Genomic DNA, 16624 nt, shown 5'->3' on the forward strand with positions numbered 1-16624 from the left:
ATAAACAGGTCAAAGATGGACATGTTATAACTGGTCCCCTCCCCTCTCTCTCTTTACTTCCCTCCTTCCTTCCTTCCTTCCTCCCTCCCTACCTACCTTCTCTCCAGTCACATAGTTTTGATGCTGGCCGACGACATGGCGTGTAACCATAGAAACCCAAAGCCGGCCACGGTGTTCAGTCACAAGAACATGGAGCTCAACGTGTACGGAGATGACGTGGAGGTGGATTACCGTGGTTACGAGGTGAGTGTGTTTTAACGGCGTAGAATACACACCTCGGATTTGTAATTTTTAACTGTACAAATGTTGTACCCCAAAAACACATCCCATTGAATCAAGCTTGTGGATGTTTTTTGTGCGATATTCCAAATGTCTTATCGCAGAATATATATATTTTTCTTCCTTCTGTACTTTTATGAGCGTTTGTCCGCTTGTTCTCATGCTGTCTATTTGGTCTCGTCTCCTTTTGTTTTGTGTGCACCTTCCATTTACACCAGAGAGCAGTATACAGTGCATTCTGGAAAGTATTCAGACCCCTTTACTTTTTCCATATTTTGTTACGTTACAGCCTTATTCTAAAATGGATTCAATTGTTTTTTTCCCCCCCATCAATCTACAGTCGTGGCCAAAAGTTTTGAGAATGACACAAATATTAATTTCCACAAAGTTTGCTGCTTCAGTGTCTTTAGATATTTTTGTCGGATGTTACTATGGAATACTGAAGTATAATTACAAGCATTTCATAAGTGCAAAAGGCTTTTATTGACAATTACATGAAGTTGATGCAAAGAGTCAATATTTGCAGTGTTGACCCTTCTTTTTCAAGACCTCTGCAATCCGCCTTGGCATGCTGTCAATTAACTTCTGGGCCACATCCTGACTGATGGCAGCTCATTCTTGCATAATCAATGCTTGGAGTTTGTCAGAATTTGTGGGTTTTTGTTTGTCCACCCGCCTCTTGAGGATTGACCACAAGTTCTCAATGGGATTAAGGTCTGGGGAGTTTCCTGGCCATGGACCCAAAATATCGATATTTTGTTCCCCGAGCCACTTAGTTATCACTTTTGCCTTTCGGCAAGGTGCTCCATCATGCTGGAAAAGGGATTGTTTGTCACCAAACTGTTCCTGGATGGTTGGGAGAAGTTGCTCTCGGAGGATGTGTGTGCTCTCTCTCTCCCACTCACATTGTGTGCTCTCTCTCTCTCCCTCACATTGTGTGCTCTCTCTCTCTCCCTCACATTGTGTGCTCTCTCTCTCCCCCTCACATTGTGTGCTCTCTCTCTCCCCCTCACATTGTGTGCTCTCTCTCTCCCCCTCACATTGTGCTCTCTCTCTCTCCCCCTCACATTGTGCTCTCTCTCTCTCCCCCTCACATTGTGCTCTCTCTCTCTCCCCCTAACATTGTGCTCTCTCTCTCTCCCCCTAACATTGTGCGCTCTCTCTCCCCCTCACATTGTGCGCTCTCTCTCTCCCCCTCACATTGTGTGCTCTCTCTCTCCCCCTCACATTGTGTGCTCTCTCTCTCTCTCTCCCCCTTACATTGTGTGCTCTCTCTCTCTCTCCCCCTCACATTGTGTGCTCTCTCTCTCTCCCCCTCACATTGTGTGCTCTCTCTCTCTCCCCCTCACATTGTGTGCTCTCTCTGTCTCCCCCTCACATTGTGTGCTCTCTCTCTCCCCCTCACATTGTGTGCTCTCTCTCTCCCCCTCACATTGTGTGCTCTCTCTCTCCCCCTCACATTGTGTGCTCTCTCTCTCCCCCTCACATTGTGTGCTCTCTCTCTCTCCCCCTCACATTGTGTGCTCTCTCTCTCTCCCCCTCACATTGTGTGCTCTCTCTCTCTCCCCCTCACATTGTGTGCTCTCTCTCTCTCCCCCTCACATTGTGTGCTCTCTCTCTCTCCCCCTCACATTGTGTGCTCTCTCTCTCTCCCCCTCACATTGTGTGCTCTCTCTCTCTCTCCCCCTCACATTGTGTGCTCTCTCTCTCTCCCCCTCACATTGTGTGCTCTCTCTCTCTCCCCCTCACATTGTGTGCTCTCTCTGTCTCTCCCTCACATTGGGTGCTCTCTCTCTCTCTCCCCCTCACATTGTGTGCTCTCTCTCTCTCCCCCTCACATTGTGTGCTCTCTCTCTCTCCCCCTCACATTGTGTGTGCTCTCTCTCTCTCCCTCACATTGTGTGTGCTCTCTCTCTCTCCCTCACATTGTGTGTGCTCTCTCTCTCTCCCTCACATTGTGTGTGCTCTCTCTCTCTCTCCCTCACATTGTGTGCTCTCTCTCTCTCCCTCTCACATTGTGTGCTCTCTCCCTCTCACATTGTGTGCTCTCTCTCTCTCTCTCCCTCACATTGTGTGCTCTCTCTCTCTCTCTCCCTCTCACATTGTGTGCTCTCTCTTTCTGTTTTCAGGTGACCGTTGAGAACTTCCTCCGTGTTCTGACGGGAAGGCTGCCACCCAGCACCCCGCGCTCCAAACGCCTCCTCTCTGACGACCACAGCAACATCCTCATCTACCTCACTGGTACACACACGCCACACACGCACGCACGCAGGCAGGCAGGCAGGCAGGCAGGCAGGCAGGCAGGCAGACAGACAGACACATGTATACAGACGCGTGCACAGTACTTTGATGGATGGATGGATGGATTGATTGATGGGTTGATTGACAGGCCACGGTGGGAATGGCTTCCTGAAGTTCCAGGACTCTGAAGAGATCAGCAACGTGGAGCTGGCCGACGCCTTTGAACAGATGTGGACGAAGAGAAGGTAAGGGAGAGGAGGGTGGAGGAGAGGAGGGGGAGGAGAGGTAACAGATGTGGACGAAGAGAAGGTAAGGGAGAGAAGAGAGGAGGGGGGAGGAGAGGAGGAGGACAGAGAAGGTAAGGGAAAACCCCCCTGATTTGTACAAAATAACATGGGAACATATTGGCATAGCACGAATCATACACACGATTGTAAATACCACCGAAAGCGGTCCATCTCCGTGCAAATCATATGGCAATTTTCCGATGGCAATTGCCAATTGTAACACCCCGAATTTCCTTTAGATGGCGAGCGCGCTCCACCGTGGATTTTCATACAGCAAATGATACCCAAGTCTACACCCAAGGGTCAGATTTTGATATGACATTTTTTTTGAAAACTTATCAACCCTTAAAAAAGTGGTTTCTGGACCGTTTTTCGAATTTTTTTCGATTGTTATGTCATTTACACATGTATAAGAGCTGTATGAACATGCTTATGACGTTTTTTATTGACGTCGTTTTTTGGGTTGCTTTTGCTTGTGCACAAGGCATATGTTTTGTGCATTTTGAATATGATTTCATAGGAAAAAAGTGACTTTTTTTTCTTTTTTTTGGCAAAATGACATGTCCAATGCTTTTTTTTGTCAATTATGAAAGTATTGAATGTGCCAAATCACAGCAAATATCCAATAGATGGCTAGAGCTCTCCGCTGTGAATTTTCATATTGCAAATGTAACACAATTCAAGACCCAAGAGTCAAATTTAGAAAAAATGACATATTTTTTTGAAAACTTTTCAACCCCTTGAAGAGTGGTTTCTGGACCGTTTTTCGAAATTTTTGTCAATTACACATGTATAAGAGCTGTATGGACATACATTTGACATATTTTATTGACATCATTTTTTGGGTTGTTTTTGCTTGTGCATAAGGCATATGTTTTGTGCATTTGGAATATGATTTCATAGGAAGTTAAAAGTGACATATTTGCTTTTGCATAAGGCATATGTTTTGTGCATTTGAAATATGATTTCATAGGAAGTCAAAAGTGACATATTTGCTTGTGCATAAGGCATATGATTTGTGCATTTGGAATATGATTTCATAGAAAGTCAAAAGTGACATCTTTTTTTCGCCAAATGCCATTAGAAATGTGCAAATGAAATGTCCAATTCTTTTTTTGTCAATTATACGTGTATGAAAGTATTGAATGTGCCAAATCAGGATGTTTGTCCGTTTGCCATGTACGATCATAGGAAGTCGGTTTCCAAACCCAAAAGTCAGTGAACCATAGTCCAAATGGCATTTATACTGCCCAAATGATATATAGCCCTATGTTAAGCCATGAATCAATGCAGACAGTCTACTTGTCATGTATGATGAGGGAGAAGTGGGACTCTGTTGCGTTAAACATTTTTAACGAATTTGACATGCTCAGAATGCATAATTGACTGGCCCGATGATCTCGGGATGGCCGTGCAGTGACTGTGGTTCCTCTCCATCGCTCGTTGTGTTGATTTCATCATGTCAACTTTGGTGATATTTTTTGCTGTTGAATCATATTGCAAATGCGCGTTACATTTTCAATATAGCGGGTTACATTTGCAATATGATTCAATGGGCATTTAGCATCACGAATTTAGGCATGCTCAAAAATACTGCAGAAATGAATAATTGACTGTCCCGATGATCTCGGTATGGCCGGACAGTGACTGTGGTTCCTCTCCATGGCTTGATGGTGACATGAGAGAAGTGGGACTGTCGTTTTTTAGCGATTTTTTTTGTTTGTTTGTTGTTGTTGTGAAAAATGTCCAAAATGACTAGGGGCGCCCCATATTGGATGGGCACTGATGGAAGGTGCTCCCTACCCAACCGTGGACCCCTTGCACCCCCTAAAGGTATTTAAAACCCTTCTAAAAAATTAATCCTGGTAACCCATTTCGGGTCACCATGTGCACGGATGCGCATTTGCAATATGTTTCAATGGGCCTCAACATCACGAATTTGGCATGCTCAAAAACCCTGCAGAAATGCATAATTGACTGTCCCAATGAACTGGGGATGGCCGTGCAGTGACTGTGGTTCCTCTCTATCGCTCATTGTGTTGATTTCATCACTTCAACTTTGGTGATATTTTTTGCTGTTGAATCATATTGCAAATGCACGTTACGTTTGCAATATTGCGCGTTACGTTTGCAATATGATTCATCATGTCAACTTTGGTGATATTTATTGCTGTTGAATCATATTGCAAACGCGCGTTACGTTTGCAATATTGCGCGTTACGTTTGCAATATGATTCATCATGTCAACTTTGGTGATATTTTTTGCTGTTGAATCATATTGCAAATGCATGTTACGTTTGCAATATTATGCGTTACGTTTGCAATATGATTCAATGGGCATTTAGCATCACGAATTTAGGCATGCTCAAAAATACTGCAGAAATGCATAATTGACTGGCCCGATGAACTCGGGATGGCCGGGCAGTGACTGTGGTTCCTCTCCATTGCTCGTCACCCAGCAGTCGGCGTCCATCAGTCAATTAGATGTCATTCTGACACCAAACTGATACCATCTGACACCAAATCCACTTTTTCAACTCGTATAGAAGCCAACTATCACATATGTCAGAGAAGGCCCATAATTCACAGTGCTTTCAATTTTAACCATAAAAAAACATAAAACACATAGTTACGTTATAGCTGCGGGTCCAGCTCTGACAATATGTGTAGGCCTATGTGAGGCGACCCCGAATCCCAAGTTTTGGCTCGATAGGTCATTCGGTGCCCGAGCAATGGCCTTAATTAGTGCTGAAAAGCCACTTTTTCAGGGCGTTACTACGGGGTCCCTGAATGAGCTATCGGACAGAGACATTGGGGTCCGTCTCTATGGGCCGAGGCAGTTTCAATGCACCTAGTCTTGCGACTCTGGTACGTTTCTACATGTCCATGATATTCAAAATGAATTGAACATATTGCAAATGCACGAGGCGGTTTCTCGGTCTGAGAACCTTCTAGAGCCACATAAATCACCGTGCACTATCGACTTGAGCTCTAGAACAGGTTTCTAAAATTTCGGCGCTCTAGGTCTGACGGTTCTTGAGTCATTTGAACGAAAATAAGTATTGAAGGCGGTATAAGCCTCTAAGCCCCACACTATGTCCCTATGGACAAATTGTGTGTGTGTGTGTGTTTTAGTTTTTTTTGCAAAAAGAATAGACACACGTTGTCTTTGGGGTAGGGATAAACAGAATCCTGAATATGAAGTCTCTACCTTAAGAATTGACTGAATGACAGATGGTTGAGTTGCGTGATTTTCACTATGTGCAGGTTAAATGACAATAGCTCTTGGCTGTTTTTAACCACTTCCGGTTGTCACAGGAATCTCTTACTCAACACACGTTGTCTTTGGGGTAGACATAAACAGAATCCTGAATATGAAGTCTCTACCTTAAGAATTGACTGAATGACAGATGGTTGAGTTGCGTGATTTTCACTGTGCAGGTTAAATGACAATAGCTCTAGGCTGTTTTTAACCACTTCCGGTTGTCACAGGAAGCTCTTGCTCCACACACGTTGTCTTTGGGGTAGACATAAACTGAATCCTGAATATGAAGTCTCTACCTTAAGAATTGACTGAATGGCACATGGTTGAGTTGCGTGATTTTCACTATCTGCTGGTTGGCCATATGACAATAGCTCTTGGGTGTTTTTAACAACTTCCGGTTGTCACAGGAAGTTCTTACTCAACACACGTTGTCTTTGGGGTACACATAAACAGAATCCTGAATATGAAGTCTCTACCTTAAGAATTGACTGAATGACAGATGGTTGAGTTGCGTGATTTTCACTATCTGCTGGTTGGCCATATGACAATAGCTCTAGGCTGTTTTTAACAACTTCCGGTTGTCACAGGAAGCTCTTGCTCCACACACGTTGTCTTTGGGGTAGACATAAACAGAATCCTGAATATGAAGTCTCTACCTTAAGAATTGACTGAATGGCAGATGGTTGAGTTGCGTGATTTTCACTATGTGCGTTTTATATGACAATAGCTCTAGGCTGTTTTTAAGAATTAACTGAATGACAGATGGTTGAGTTGCGTGATTTTCACTATGTGCGTTTTATATGACAATAGCTCTAGGCTGTTTTTAACCACTTCCGGTTGTCACAGGAAGCTCTTGCTCCACACACGTTGTCTTTGGGGTACACATAAACAGAATCCTGAATATGACGTCTCTACCTTAAGAATTGACTGAATGACAGATGGTTGAGTTGCGTGATTTTCACTATCTGCTGGTTGGCCATATGACAATAGCTCCAGGCTGTTTTTAACAACTTCCGGTTGTCACAGGAAGCTCTTGCTCCACACACGTTGTCTTTGTGGTAGACATAAACAGAATCCTGTATAAGAAGTCTCTACCTTAAGAATTGACTGAATGACAGATGGTTGAGTTGCGTGATTTTCACTATCTGCTGGTTGGCCATATGACAATAGCTCTAGGCTGTTTTTAACAACTTCCGGTTGTCACAGGAAGCTCTTGCTCCACACACGTTGTCTTTGGGGTAGACATAAACAGAATCCTGAATAAGAAGTCTCTACCTTAAGAATTGACTGAATGACAGATGGTTGAGTTGTGTGATTTTCACTATGTGCGTTTTATATGACAATAGCTCTAGGCTGTTTTAACAACTTCCGGTTGTCACAGGAAGCTCTTGCTCCACACACGTTGTATTTGGGGTAGACATAAACATAATCCTGAATATGAAGTCTCTACCTTAAGAATTGACTGAATGGCACATGGTTGAGTTGCGTGATTTTCACTATCTGCTGGTTGGCCATATGACAATAGCTCTTGGGTGTTTTTTTAACAACTTCCGGTTGTCACAGGAAGTTCTTACTCAACACACGTTGTCTTTGGGGTACACATAAACAGAATCCTGAATATGACGTCTCTACCTTAAGAATTGACTGAATGACAGATGGTTGAGTTGCGTGATTTTCACTATCTGCTGGTTGGCCATATGACAATAGCTCCAGGCTGTTTTTAACAACTTCCGGTTGTCACAGGAAGCTCTTGCTCCACACACGTTGTCTTTGTGGTAGACATAAACAGAATCCTGTATAAGAAGTCTCTACCTTAAGAATTGACTGAATGACAGATGGTTGAGTTGCGTGATTTTCACTATGTGCGTTTTATATAACAATAGCTCTAGGCTGTTTTTAACAACTTCCGGTTGTCACAGGAAGCTCTTGCTCCACACACGTTGTCTTTGGGGTAGACATAAACAGAATCCTGAATATGAAGTCTCTCCCTTAAGAATTGACTGAATGACAGATGGTTTAGTTGTGTGATTTTCACTATCTGCTGGTTGGCCATATGACAATAGCTCTAGGCTGTTTTTAACAACTTCCGGTTGTCACAGGAAGCTCTTGCTCCACACACGTTGTCTTTGGGGTACACATAAACAGAATCCTGAATATGAAGTCTCTACCTTAAGAATTGACTGAATGACAGATGGTTGAGTTGCGTGATTTTCACTATCTGCTGGTTGGCCATATGACAATAGCTCTAGGCTGTTTTTAAAAACTTCCGGTTGTCACAGGAAGCTCTTGCTCCACACACGTTGTCTTTGGGGTAGACATAAACAAAATCCTGAATAAGAAGTCTCTACCTTAAGAATTGACTGAATGGCACATGGTTGAGTTGTGTGATTTTCACTATCTGCTGGTTGGCCATATGACAATAGCTCTAGGCTGTTTATAACCACTTCCGGTTGTCACAGGAAGCTCTTGCTCCACACACGTTGTCTTTGGGGTAGACATAAACAGAATCGTGAATATGAAGTCTCTACCTTAAGAATTGACTGAATGACAGATGGTTGAGTTGCGTGATTTTCACTATGTGCTGGTTGGCCATATGACAATAGCTCTAGGCTGTTTTTAACAACTTCCGGTTGTCACAGGAAGCTCTTGCTCCACACACGTTGTCTTTGGGGTAGACATAAACAGAATCCTTAATATGAAGTCTCTACCTTAAGAATTGACTGAATGACAGATGGTTGAGTTGCGTGATTTTCACTATGTGCGTTTTATATGACAATAGCTCTAGGCTGTTTTTAACCACTTCCGGTTGTCACAGGAAGCTCTTGCTCCACACACGTTGTCTTTGGGGTAGACATAAACAGAATCGTGAATATGAAGTCTCTACCTTAAGAATTGACTGAATGACAGATGGTTGAGTTGCGTGATTTTCACTATGTGCTGGTTGGCCATATGACAATAGCTCTAGGCTGTTTTTAACAACTTCCGGTTGTCACAGGAAGCTCTTGCTCCACACACGTTGTCTTTGGGGTAGACATAAACAGAATCCTTAATATGAAGTCTCTACCTTAAGAATTGACTGAATGACAGATGGTTGAGTTGCGTGATTTTCACTATGTGCGTTTTATATGACAATAGCTCTAGGCTGTTTTTAACCACTTCCGGTTGTCACAGGAAGCTCTTGCTCCACACACGTTGTCTTAGGGGTACACATAAACAGAATCGTGAATATGAAGTCTCTACCTTAAGAATTGACTGAATGGCACATGGTTGAGTTGCGTAATTTTCACTATCTGCTGGTTGGCCATATGACAATAGCTCTTGGGTGTTTTTAACAACTTCCGGTTGTCACAGGAAGTTCTTACTCAACACACGTTGTCTTTGGGGTACACATAAACAGAATCCTGAATATGAAGTCTCTACCTTAAGAATTGACTGAATGACAGATGGTTGAGTTGCGTGATTTTCACTATCTGCTGGTTGGCCATATGACAATAGCTCTAGGCTGTTTTTAACAACTTCCGGTTGTCACAGGAAGCTCTTGCTCCACACACGTTGTCTTTGGGGTAGACATAAACAGAATCCTGAATAAGAAGTCTCTACCTTAAGAATTGACTGAATGACAGATGGTTGAGTTGTGTGATTTTCACTATGTGCGTTTTATATGACAATAGCTCTAGGCTGTTTTTAACAACTTCCGGTTGTCACAGGAAGCTCTTGCTCCACACACGTTGTATTTGGGGTAGACATAAACATAATCCTGAATATGAAGTCTCTACCTTAAGAATTGACTGAATGGCACATGGTTGAGTTGCGTGATTTTCACTATGTGCAGGTTAAATGACAATAGCTCTTGGCTGTTTTTAACCACTTCCGGTTGTCACAGGAATCTCTTACTCAACACACGTTGTCTTTGGGGTACACATAAACAGAATCCTGAATATGAAGTCTCTACCTTAAGAATTGACTGAATAACAGATGGTTGAGTTGCGTGATTTTCACTATCTGCTGGTTGGCCATATGACCATAGCTCTAGGCTGTTTTTAACAACTTCCGGTTGTCACAGGAAGTTCTTGCTCCACACACGTTGTCTTTGGGGTACACATAAACAGAATCCTGAATATGAAGTCTCTACCTTAAGAATTGACTGAATGACAGATGGTTGAGTTGCGTGATTTTCACTATGTGCAGGTTATATGACAATAGCTCTAGGCTGTTTATAACCACTTCCGGTTCTCACAGGAAGCTCTTGCTCCACACACGTTGTCTTTGGGGTAGACATAAACAGAATCCTGAATAAGAAGTCTCTACCTTAAGAATTGACTGAATGACAGATGGTTGAGCTGCGTGATTTTCACTATGTGCGTTTTATATGACAATAGCTCTAGGCTGTTTTTAACAACTTCCGGTTGTCACAGGAAGCTCTTGCTCCACACATGTTGTCTTTGGGGTACACATAAACAGAATCATGAATATGAAGTCTCTACCTTAAGAATTGACTGAATGGCACATGGTTGAGTTGTGTGATTTTCACTATCTGCTGGTTGGCCATATGACAATAGCTCTAGACTGTTTATAACCACTTCCGGTTGTCACAGGAAGCTCTTGCTCCACACACGTTGTCTTTGGGGTAGACATAAACAGAATCGTGAATATGAAGTCTCTACCTTAAGAATTGACTGAATGACAGATGGTTGAGTTGCGTGATTTTCACTATGTGCTGGTTGGCCATATGACAATAGCTCTAGGCTGTTTTTAACAACTTCCGGTTGTCACAGGAAGCTCTTGCTCCACACACGTTGTCTTTGGGGTAGACATAAACAGAATCCTTAATATGAAGTCTCTACCTTAAGAATTGACTGAATGACAGATGGTTGAGTTGCGTGATTTTCACTATGTGCGTTTTATATGACAATAGCTCTAGGCTGTTTTTAACCACTTCCGGTTGTCACAGGAAGCTCTTGCTCCACACACGTTGTCTTAGGGGTACACATAAACAGAATCGTGAATATGAAGTCTCTACCTTAAGAATTGACTGAATGACAGATGGTTGAGTTGCGTGATTTTCACTATCTGCTGGTTGGCCATATGACAATAGCTCTAGGCTGTTTTTAACAACTTCCGGTTGTCACAGGAAGCTCTTGCTCCACACACGTTGTCTTAGGGGTACACATAAACAGAATCGTGAATATGAAGTCTCTACCTTAAGAATTGACTGAATGGCACATGGTTGAGTTGCGTGATTTTCACTATCTGCTGGTTGGCCATATGACAATAGCTCTAGACTGTATTTAACAACTTCCGGTTGTCACAGGAAGCTCTTGCTCCACACACGTTGTCTTTGGGGTAGACATAAACAGAATCCTTAATATGAAGTCTCTACCTTAACGTCCGGTTGTCACAGGAAGCTCTTGCTCCACACACGTTGTCTTTGGGGTAGACATAAACAGAATCCTGAATATGAAGTCTCTCCCTTAAGAATTGACTGAATGACAGATGGTTTAGTTGCGTGATTTTCACTATCTGCTGGTTGGCCATATGACAATAGCTCTAGGCTGTTTTTAAAAACTTCCGGTTGTCACAGGAAGCTCTTGCTCCACACACGTTGTCTTTGGGGTAGACATAGACAGAATCCTGAATAAGAAGTCTCTACCTTAAGAATTGACTGAATGACAGATGGTTGAGTTGCGTGATTTTCACTATGTGCGTTTTATATAACAATAGCTCTAGGCTGTTTTTAACAACTTCCGGTTGTCACAGGAAGCTCTTGCTCCACACACGTTGTCTTTGGGGTAGACATAAACAGAATCCTGAATAAGAAGTCTCTACCTTAAGAATTGACTGAATGACAGATGGTTGAGTTGTGTGATTTTCACTATGTGCGTTTTATATGACAATAGCTCTAGGCTGTTTTTAACAACTTCCGGTTGTCACAGGAAGCTCTTGCTCCACACACGTTGTATTTGGGGTAGACATAAACATAATCCTGAATATGAAGTCTCTACCTTAAGAATTGACTGAATGGCACATCGTTGAGTTGTGTGATTTTCACTATCTGCTGGTTGGCCATATGACAATAGCTCTTGGGTGTTTTTAACCACTTCCGGTTGTCACAGGAAGTTCTTACTCAACACACGTTGTCTTTGGGGTACACATAAATAGAATCCTGAATATGACGTCTCTACCTTAGGAATTGACTGAATGACAGATGGTTGAGTTGCGTGATTTTCACTATCTGCTGGTTGGCCATATGACAATAGCTCTAGGCTGTTTTTAACAACTTCCGGTTGTCACAGGAAGCTCTTGCTCCACACACGTTGTCTTTGGGGTACACATAAACAGAATCCTGAATATGAAGTCTCTACCTTAAGAATTGACTGAATGAAAGATGGTTGAGTTGCGTGATTTTCACTATCTGCTGGTTGGCCATATGACAATAGCTCTAGGCTGTTTTTAACAACTTCCGGTTGTCACAGGAAGCTCTTGCTCCACACACGTTGTCTTTGGGGTAGACATAAACAGAATCCTGAATAAGAAGTCTCTATCTTAAGAATTGACTGAATGACAGATGGTTGAGTTGTGTGATTTTCACTATGTGCGTTTTATATGACAATAGCTCTAGGCTGTTTTTAACAACTTCCGGTTGTCACAGGAAGCTCTTGCTCCACACACGTTGTATTTGGGTTAGACATAAACATAATCCTGAATATGAAGTCTTTACCTTAAGAATTGACTGAATGGCACATGGTTGAGTTGCGTGATTTTCACTATGTGCAGGTTAAATGACAATAGCTCTTGGCTGTTTATAACCACTTCCGGTTGTCACGGGAAGCTCTTGCTCCCTACACGTTGTCTTTGGGGTAGACATAAACAGAATCCTGAATAAGAAGTCTCTACCTTAAGAATTGACTGAATGACAGATGGTTGAGTTGCGTGATTTTCACTATGTGCGTTTTATATGACAATAGCTCTGGGCTGTTTTTAACAACTTCCGGTTGTCACAGGAAGCTCTTGCTCCACACATGTTGTCTTTGGGGTACACATAAACAGAATCATGAATATGAAGTCTCTACCTTAAGAATTGACTGAATGGCACATGGTTGAGTTGTGTGATTTTCACTATCTGCTGGTTGGCCATATGACAATAGCTCTAGGCTGTTTTTAACAACTTCCGGTTGTCACAGGAAGCTCTTGCTCCACACACGTTGTCTTTGGGGTAGACATAAACAGAATCCTGAATAAGAAGTCTCTACCTTAAGAATTGACTGAATGACAGATGGTTGAGTTGTGTGATTTTCACTATGTGCGTTTTATATGACAATAGCTCTAGGCTGTTTTTAACAACTTCCGGTTGTCACAGGAAGCTCTTGCTCCACACACGTTGTATTTGGGGTAGACATAAACATAATCCTGAATATGAAGTCTCTACCTTAAGAATTGACTGAATGGCACATGGTTGAGTTGTGTGATTTTCACTATCTGCTGGTTGGCCATATGACAATAGCTCTTGGGTGTTTTTAACCACTTCCGGTTGTCACAGGAAGTTCTTACTCAACACACGTTGTCTTTGGGGTACACATAAATAGAATCCTGAATATGACGTCTCTACCTTAGGAATTGACTGAATGACAGATGGTTGAGTTGCGTGATTTTCACTATCTGCTGGTTGGCCATATGACAATAGCTCTAGGCTGTTTTTAACAACTTCCGGTTGTCACAGGAAGCTCTTGCTCCACACACGTTGTCTTTGGGGTAGACATAAACAGAATCCTGAATATGAAGTCTCTCCCTTAAGAATTGACTGAATGACAGATGGTTTAGTTGCGTGATTTTCACTATCTGCTGGTTGGCCATATGACAATAGCTCTAGGCTGTTTTTAAAAACTTCCGGTTGTCACAGGAAGCTCTTGCTCCACACACGTTGTCTTTGGGGTAGACATAGACAGAATCCTGAATAAGAAGTCTCTACCTTAAGAATTGACTGAATGACAGATGGTTGAGTTGCGTGATTTTCACTATGTGCGTTTTATATAACAATAGCTCTAGGCTGTTTTTAACAACTTCCGGTTGTCACAGGAAGCTCTTGCTCCACACACGTTGTCTTTGGGGTAGACATAAACAGAATCCTGAATAAGAAGTCTCTACCTTAAGAATTGACTGAATGACAGATGGTTGAGTTGTGTGATTTTCACTATGTGCGTTTTATATGACAATAGCTCTAGGCTGTTTTTAACAACTTCCGGTTGTCACAGGAAGCTCTTGCTCCACACACGTTGTATTTGGGTTAGACATAAACATAATCCTGAATATGAAGTCTTTACCTTAAGAATTGACTGAATGGCACATGGTTGAGTTGCGTGATTTTCACTATGTGCAGGTTAAATGACAATAGCTCTTGGCTGTTTTTAACCACTTCCGGTTGTCACAGGAATCTCTTACTCAACACAAGTTGTCTTTGGGGTACACATAAACAGAATCCTGAATATGAAGTCTCTACCTTAAGAATTGACTGAATAACAGATGGTTGAGTTGCGTGATTTTCACTATCTGCTGGTTGGCCATATCACAATAGCTCTAGGCTGTTTTTAACAACTTCCGGTTGTCACAGGAAGTTCTTGCTCCACACACGTTGTCTTTGGGGTACACATAAACAGAATCCTGAATATGAAGTCTCTACCTTAAGAATTGACTGAATGACAGATGGTTGAGTTGCGTGATTTTCACTATGTGCGTTTTATATGACAATAGCTCTAGGCTGTTTTTAACAACTTCCGGTTGTCACAGGAAGCTCTTGCTCCACACATGTTGTCTTTGGGGTACACATAAACAGAATCATGAATATGAAGTCTCTACCTTAAGAATTGACTGAATGGCACATGGTTGAGTTGTGTGATTTTCACTATCTGCTGGTTGGCCATATGACAATAGCTCTAGGCTGTTTTTAACAACTTCCGGTTGTCACAGGAAGCTCTTGCTCCACACACGTTGTCTTTGGGGTAGACATAAACAGAATCCTGAATAAGAAGTCTCTACCTTAAGAATTGACTGAATGACAGATGGTTGAGTTGTGTGATTTTCACTATGTGCGTTTTATATGACAATAGCTCTAGGCTGTTTTTAACAACTTCCGGTTGTCACAGGAAGCTCTTGCTCCACACACGTTGTATTTGGGGTAGACATAAACATAATCCTGAATATGAAGTCTCTACCTTAAGAATTGACTGAATGGCACATGGTTGAGTTGTGTGATTTTCACTATCTGCTGGTTGGCCATATGACAATAGCTCTTGGGTGTTTTTAACCACTTCCGGTTGTCACAGGAAGTTCTTACTCAACACACGTTGTCTTTGGGGTACACATAAATAGAATCCTGAATATGACGTCTCTACCTTAGGAATTGACTGAATGACAGATGGTTGAGTTGCGTGATTTTCACTATCTGCTGGTTGGCCATATGACAATAGCTCTAGGCTGTTTTTAACAACTTCCGGTTGTCACAGGAAGCTCTTGCTCCACACACGTTGTCTTTGGGGTACACATAAACAGAATCCTGAATAAGAAGTCTCTACCTTAAGAATTGACTGAATAACAGATGGTTGAGTTGCGTGATTTTCACTATCTGCTGGTTGGCCATATCACAATAGCTCTAGGCTGTTTTTAACAACTTCCGGTTGTCACAGGAAGTTCTTGCTCCACACACGTTGTCTTTGGGGTACACATAAACAGAATCCTGAATATGAAGTCTCTACCTTAAGAATTGACTGAATGACAGATGGTTGAGTTGCGTGATTTTCACTCTGTGCAGGTTATATGACAATAGCTCTAGGCTGTTTATAACCACTTCCGGTTGTCACGGGAAGCTCTTGCTCCACACACGTTGTCTTTGGGGTAGACATAAACAGAATCCTGAATAAGAAGTCTCTACCTTAAGAATTGACTGAATGACAGATGGTTGAGTTGCGTGATTTTCACTATGTGCGTTTTATATGACAATAGCTCTAGGCTGTTTTTAACAACTTCCGGTTGTCACAGGAAGCTCTTGCTCCACACACGTTGTATTTGGGGTAGACATAAACATAATCCTGAATATGAAGTCTCTACCTTAAGAATTGACTGAATGGCACATGGTTGAGTTGTGTGATTTTCACTATCTGCTGGTTGGCCATATGACAATAGCTCTTGGGTGTTTTTAACCACTTCCGGTTGTCACAGGAAGTTCTTACTCAACACACGTTGTCTTTGGGGTACACATAAATAGAATCCTGAATATGACGTCTCTACCTTAGGAATTGACTGAATGACAGATGGTTGAGTTGCGTGATTTTCACTATCTGCTGGTTGGCCATATGACAATAGCTCTAGGCTGTTTTTAACAACTTCCGGTTGTCACAGGAAGCTCTTGCTCCACACACGTTGTCTTTGGGGTACACATAAACAGAATCCTGAATATGAAGTCTCTACCTTAAGAATTGACTGAATGAAAGATGGTTGAGTTGCGTGATTTTCACTATCTGCTGGTTGGCCATATGACAATAGCTCTAGGCTGTTTTTAACA

The 16624-nt window shown here is 42.3% G+C and overlaps 1 protein-coding gene across 1 annotated transcript in view; it reads left to right on the forward strand.

Annotated features, from left to right (window-relative positions):
• Positions 1 to 16624, forward strand: part of pigk (phosphatidylinositol glycan anchor biosynthesis, class K) — a 185330-nt gene that overhangs the window by 91968 nt on the left and 76738 nt on the right. Inside the window, exons 4-6 of the mRNA XM_045694539.2 lie at positions 108 to 243; positions 2409 to 2520; positions 2669 to 2765. Of these exons, the coding sequence (XP_045550495.2) occupies positions 108 to 243; positions 2409 to 2520; positions 2669 to 2765 (345 nt within the window). The remainder of the gene's footprint in view (positions 1 to 107; positions 244 to 2408; positions 2521 to 2668; positions 2766 to 16624) is intronic.

Source organism: Salmo salar, chromosome 14, assembly GCF_965601325.2.
Source record: "Salmo salar chromosome 14, fSalSal1, whole genome shotgun sequence".
Classification (NCBI taxonomy): domain Eukaryota; kingdom Metazoa; phylum Chordata; class Actinopteri; order Salmoniformes; family Salmonidae; genus Salmo; species Salmo salar.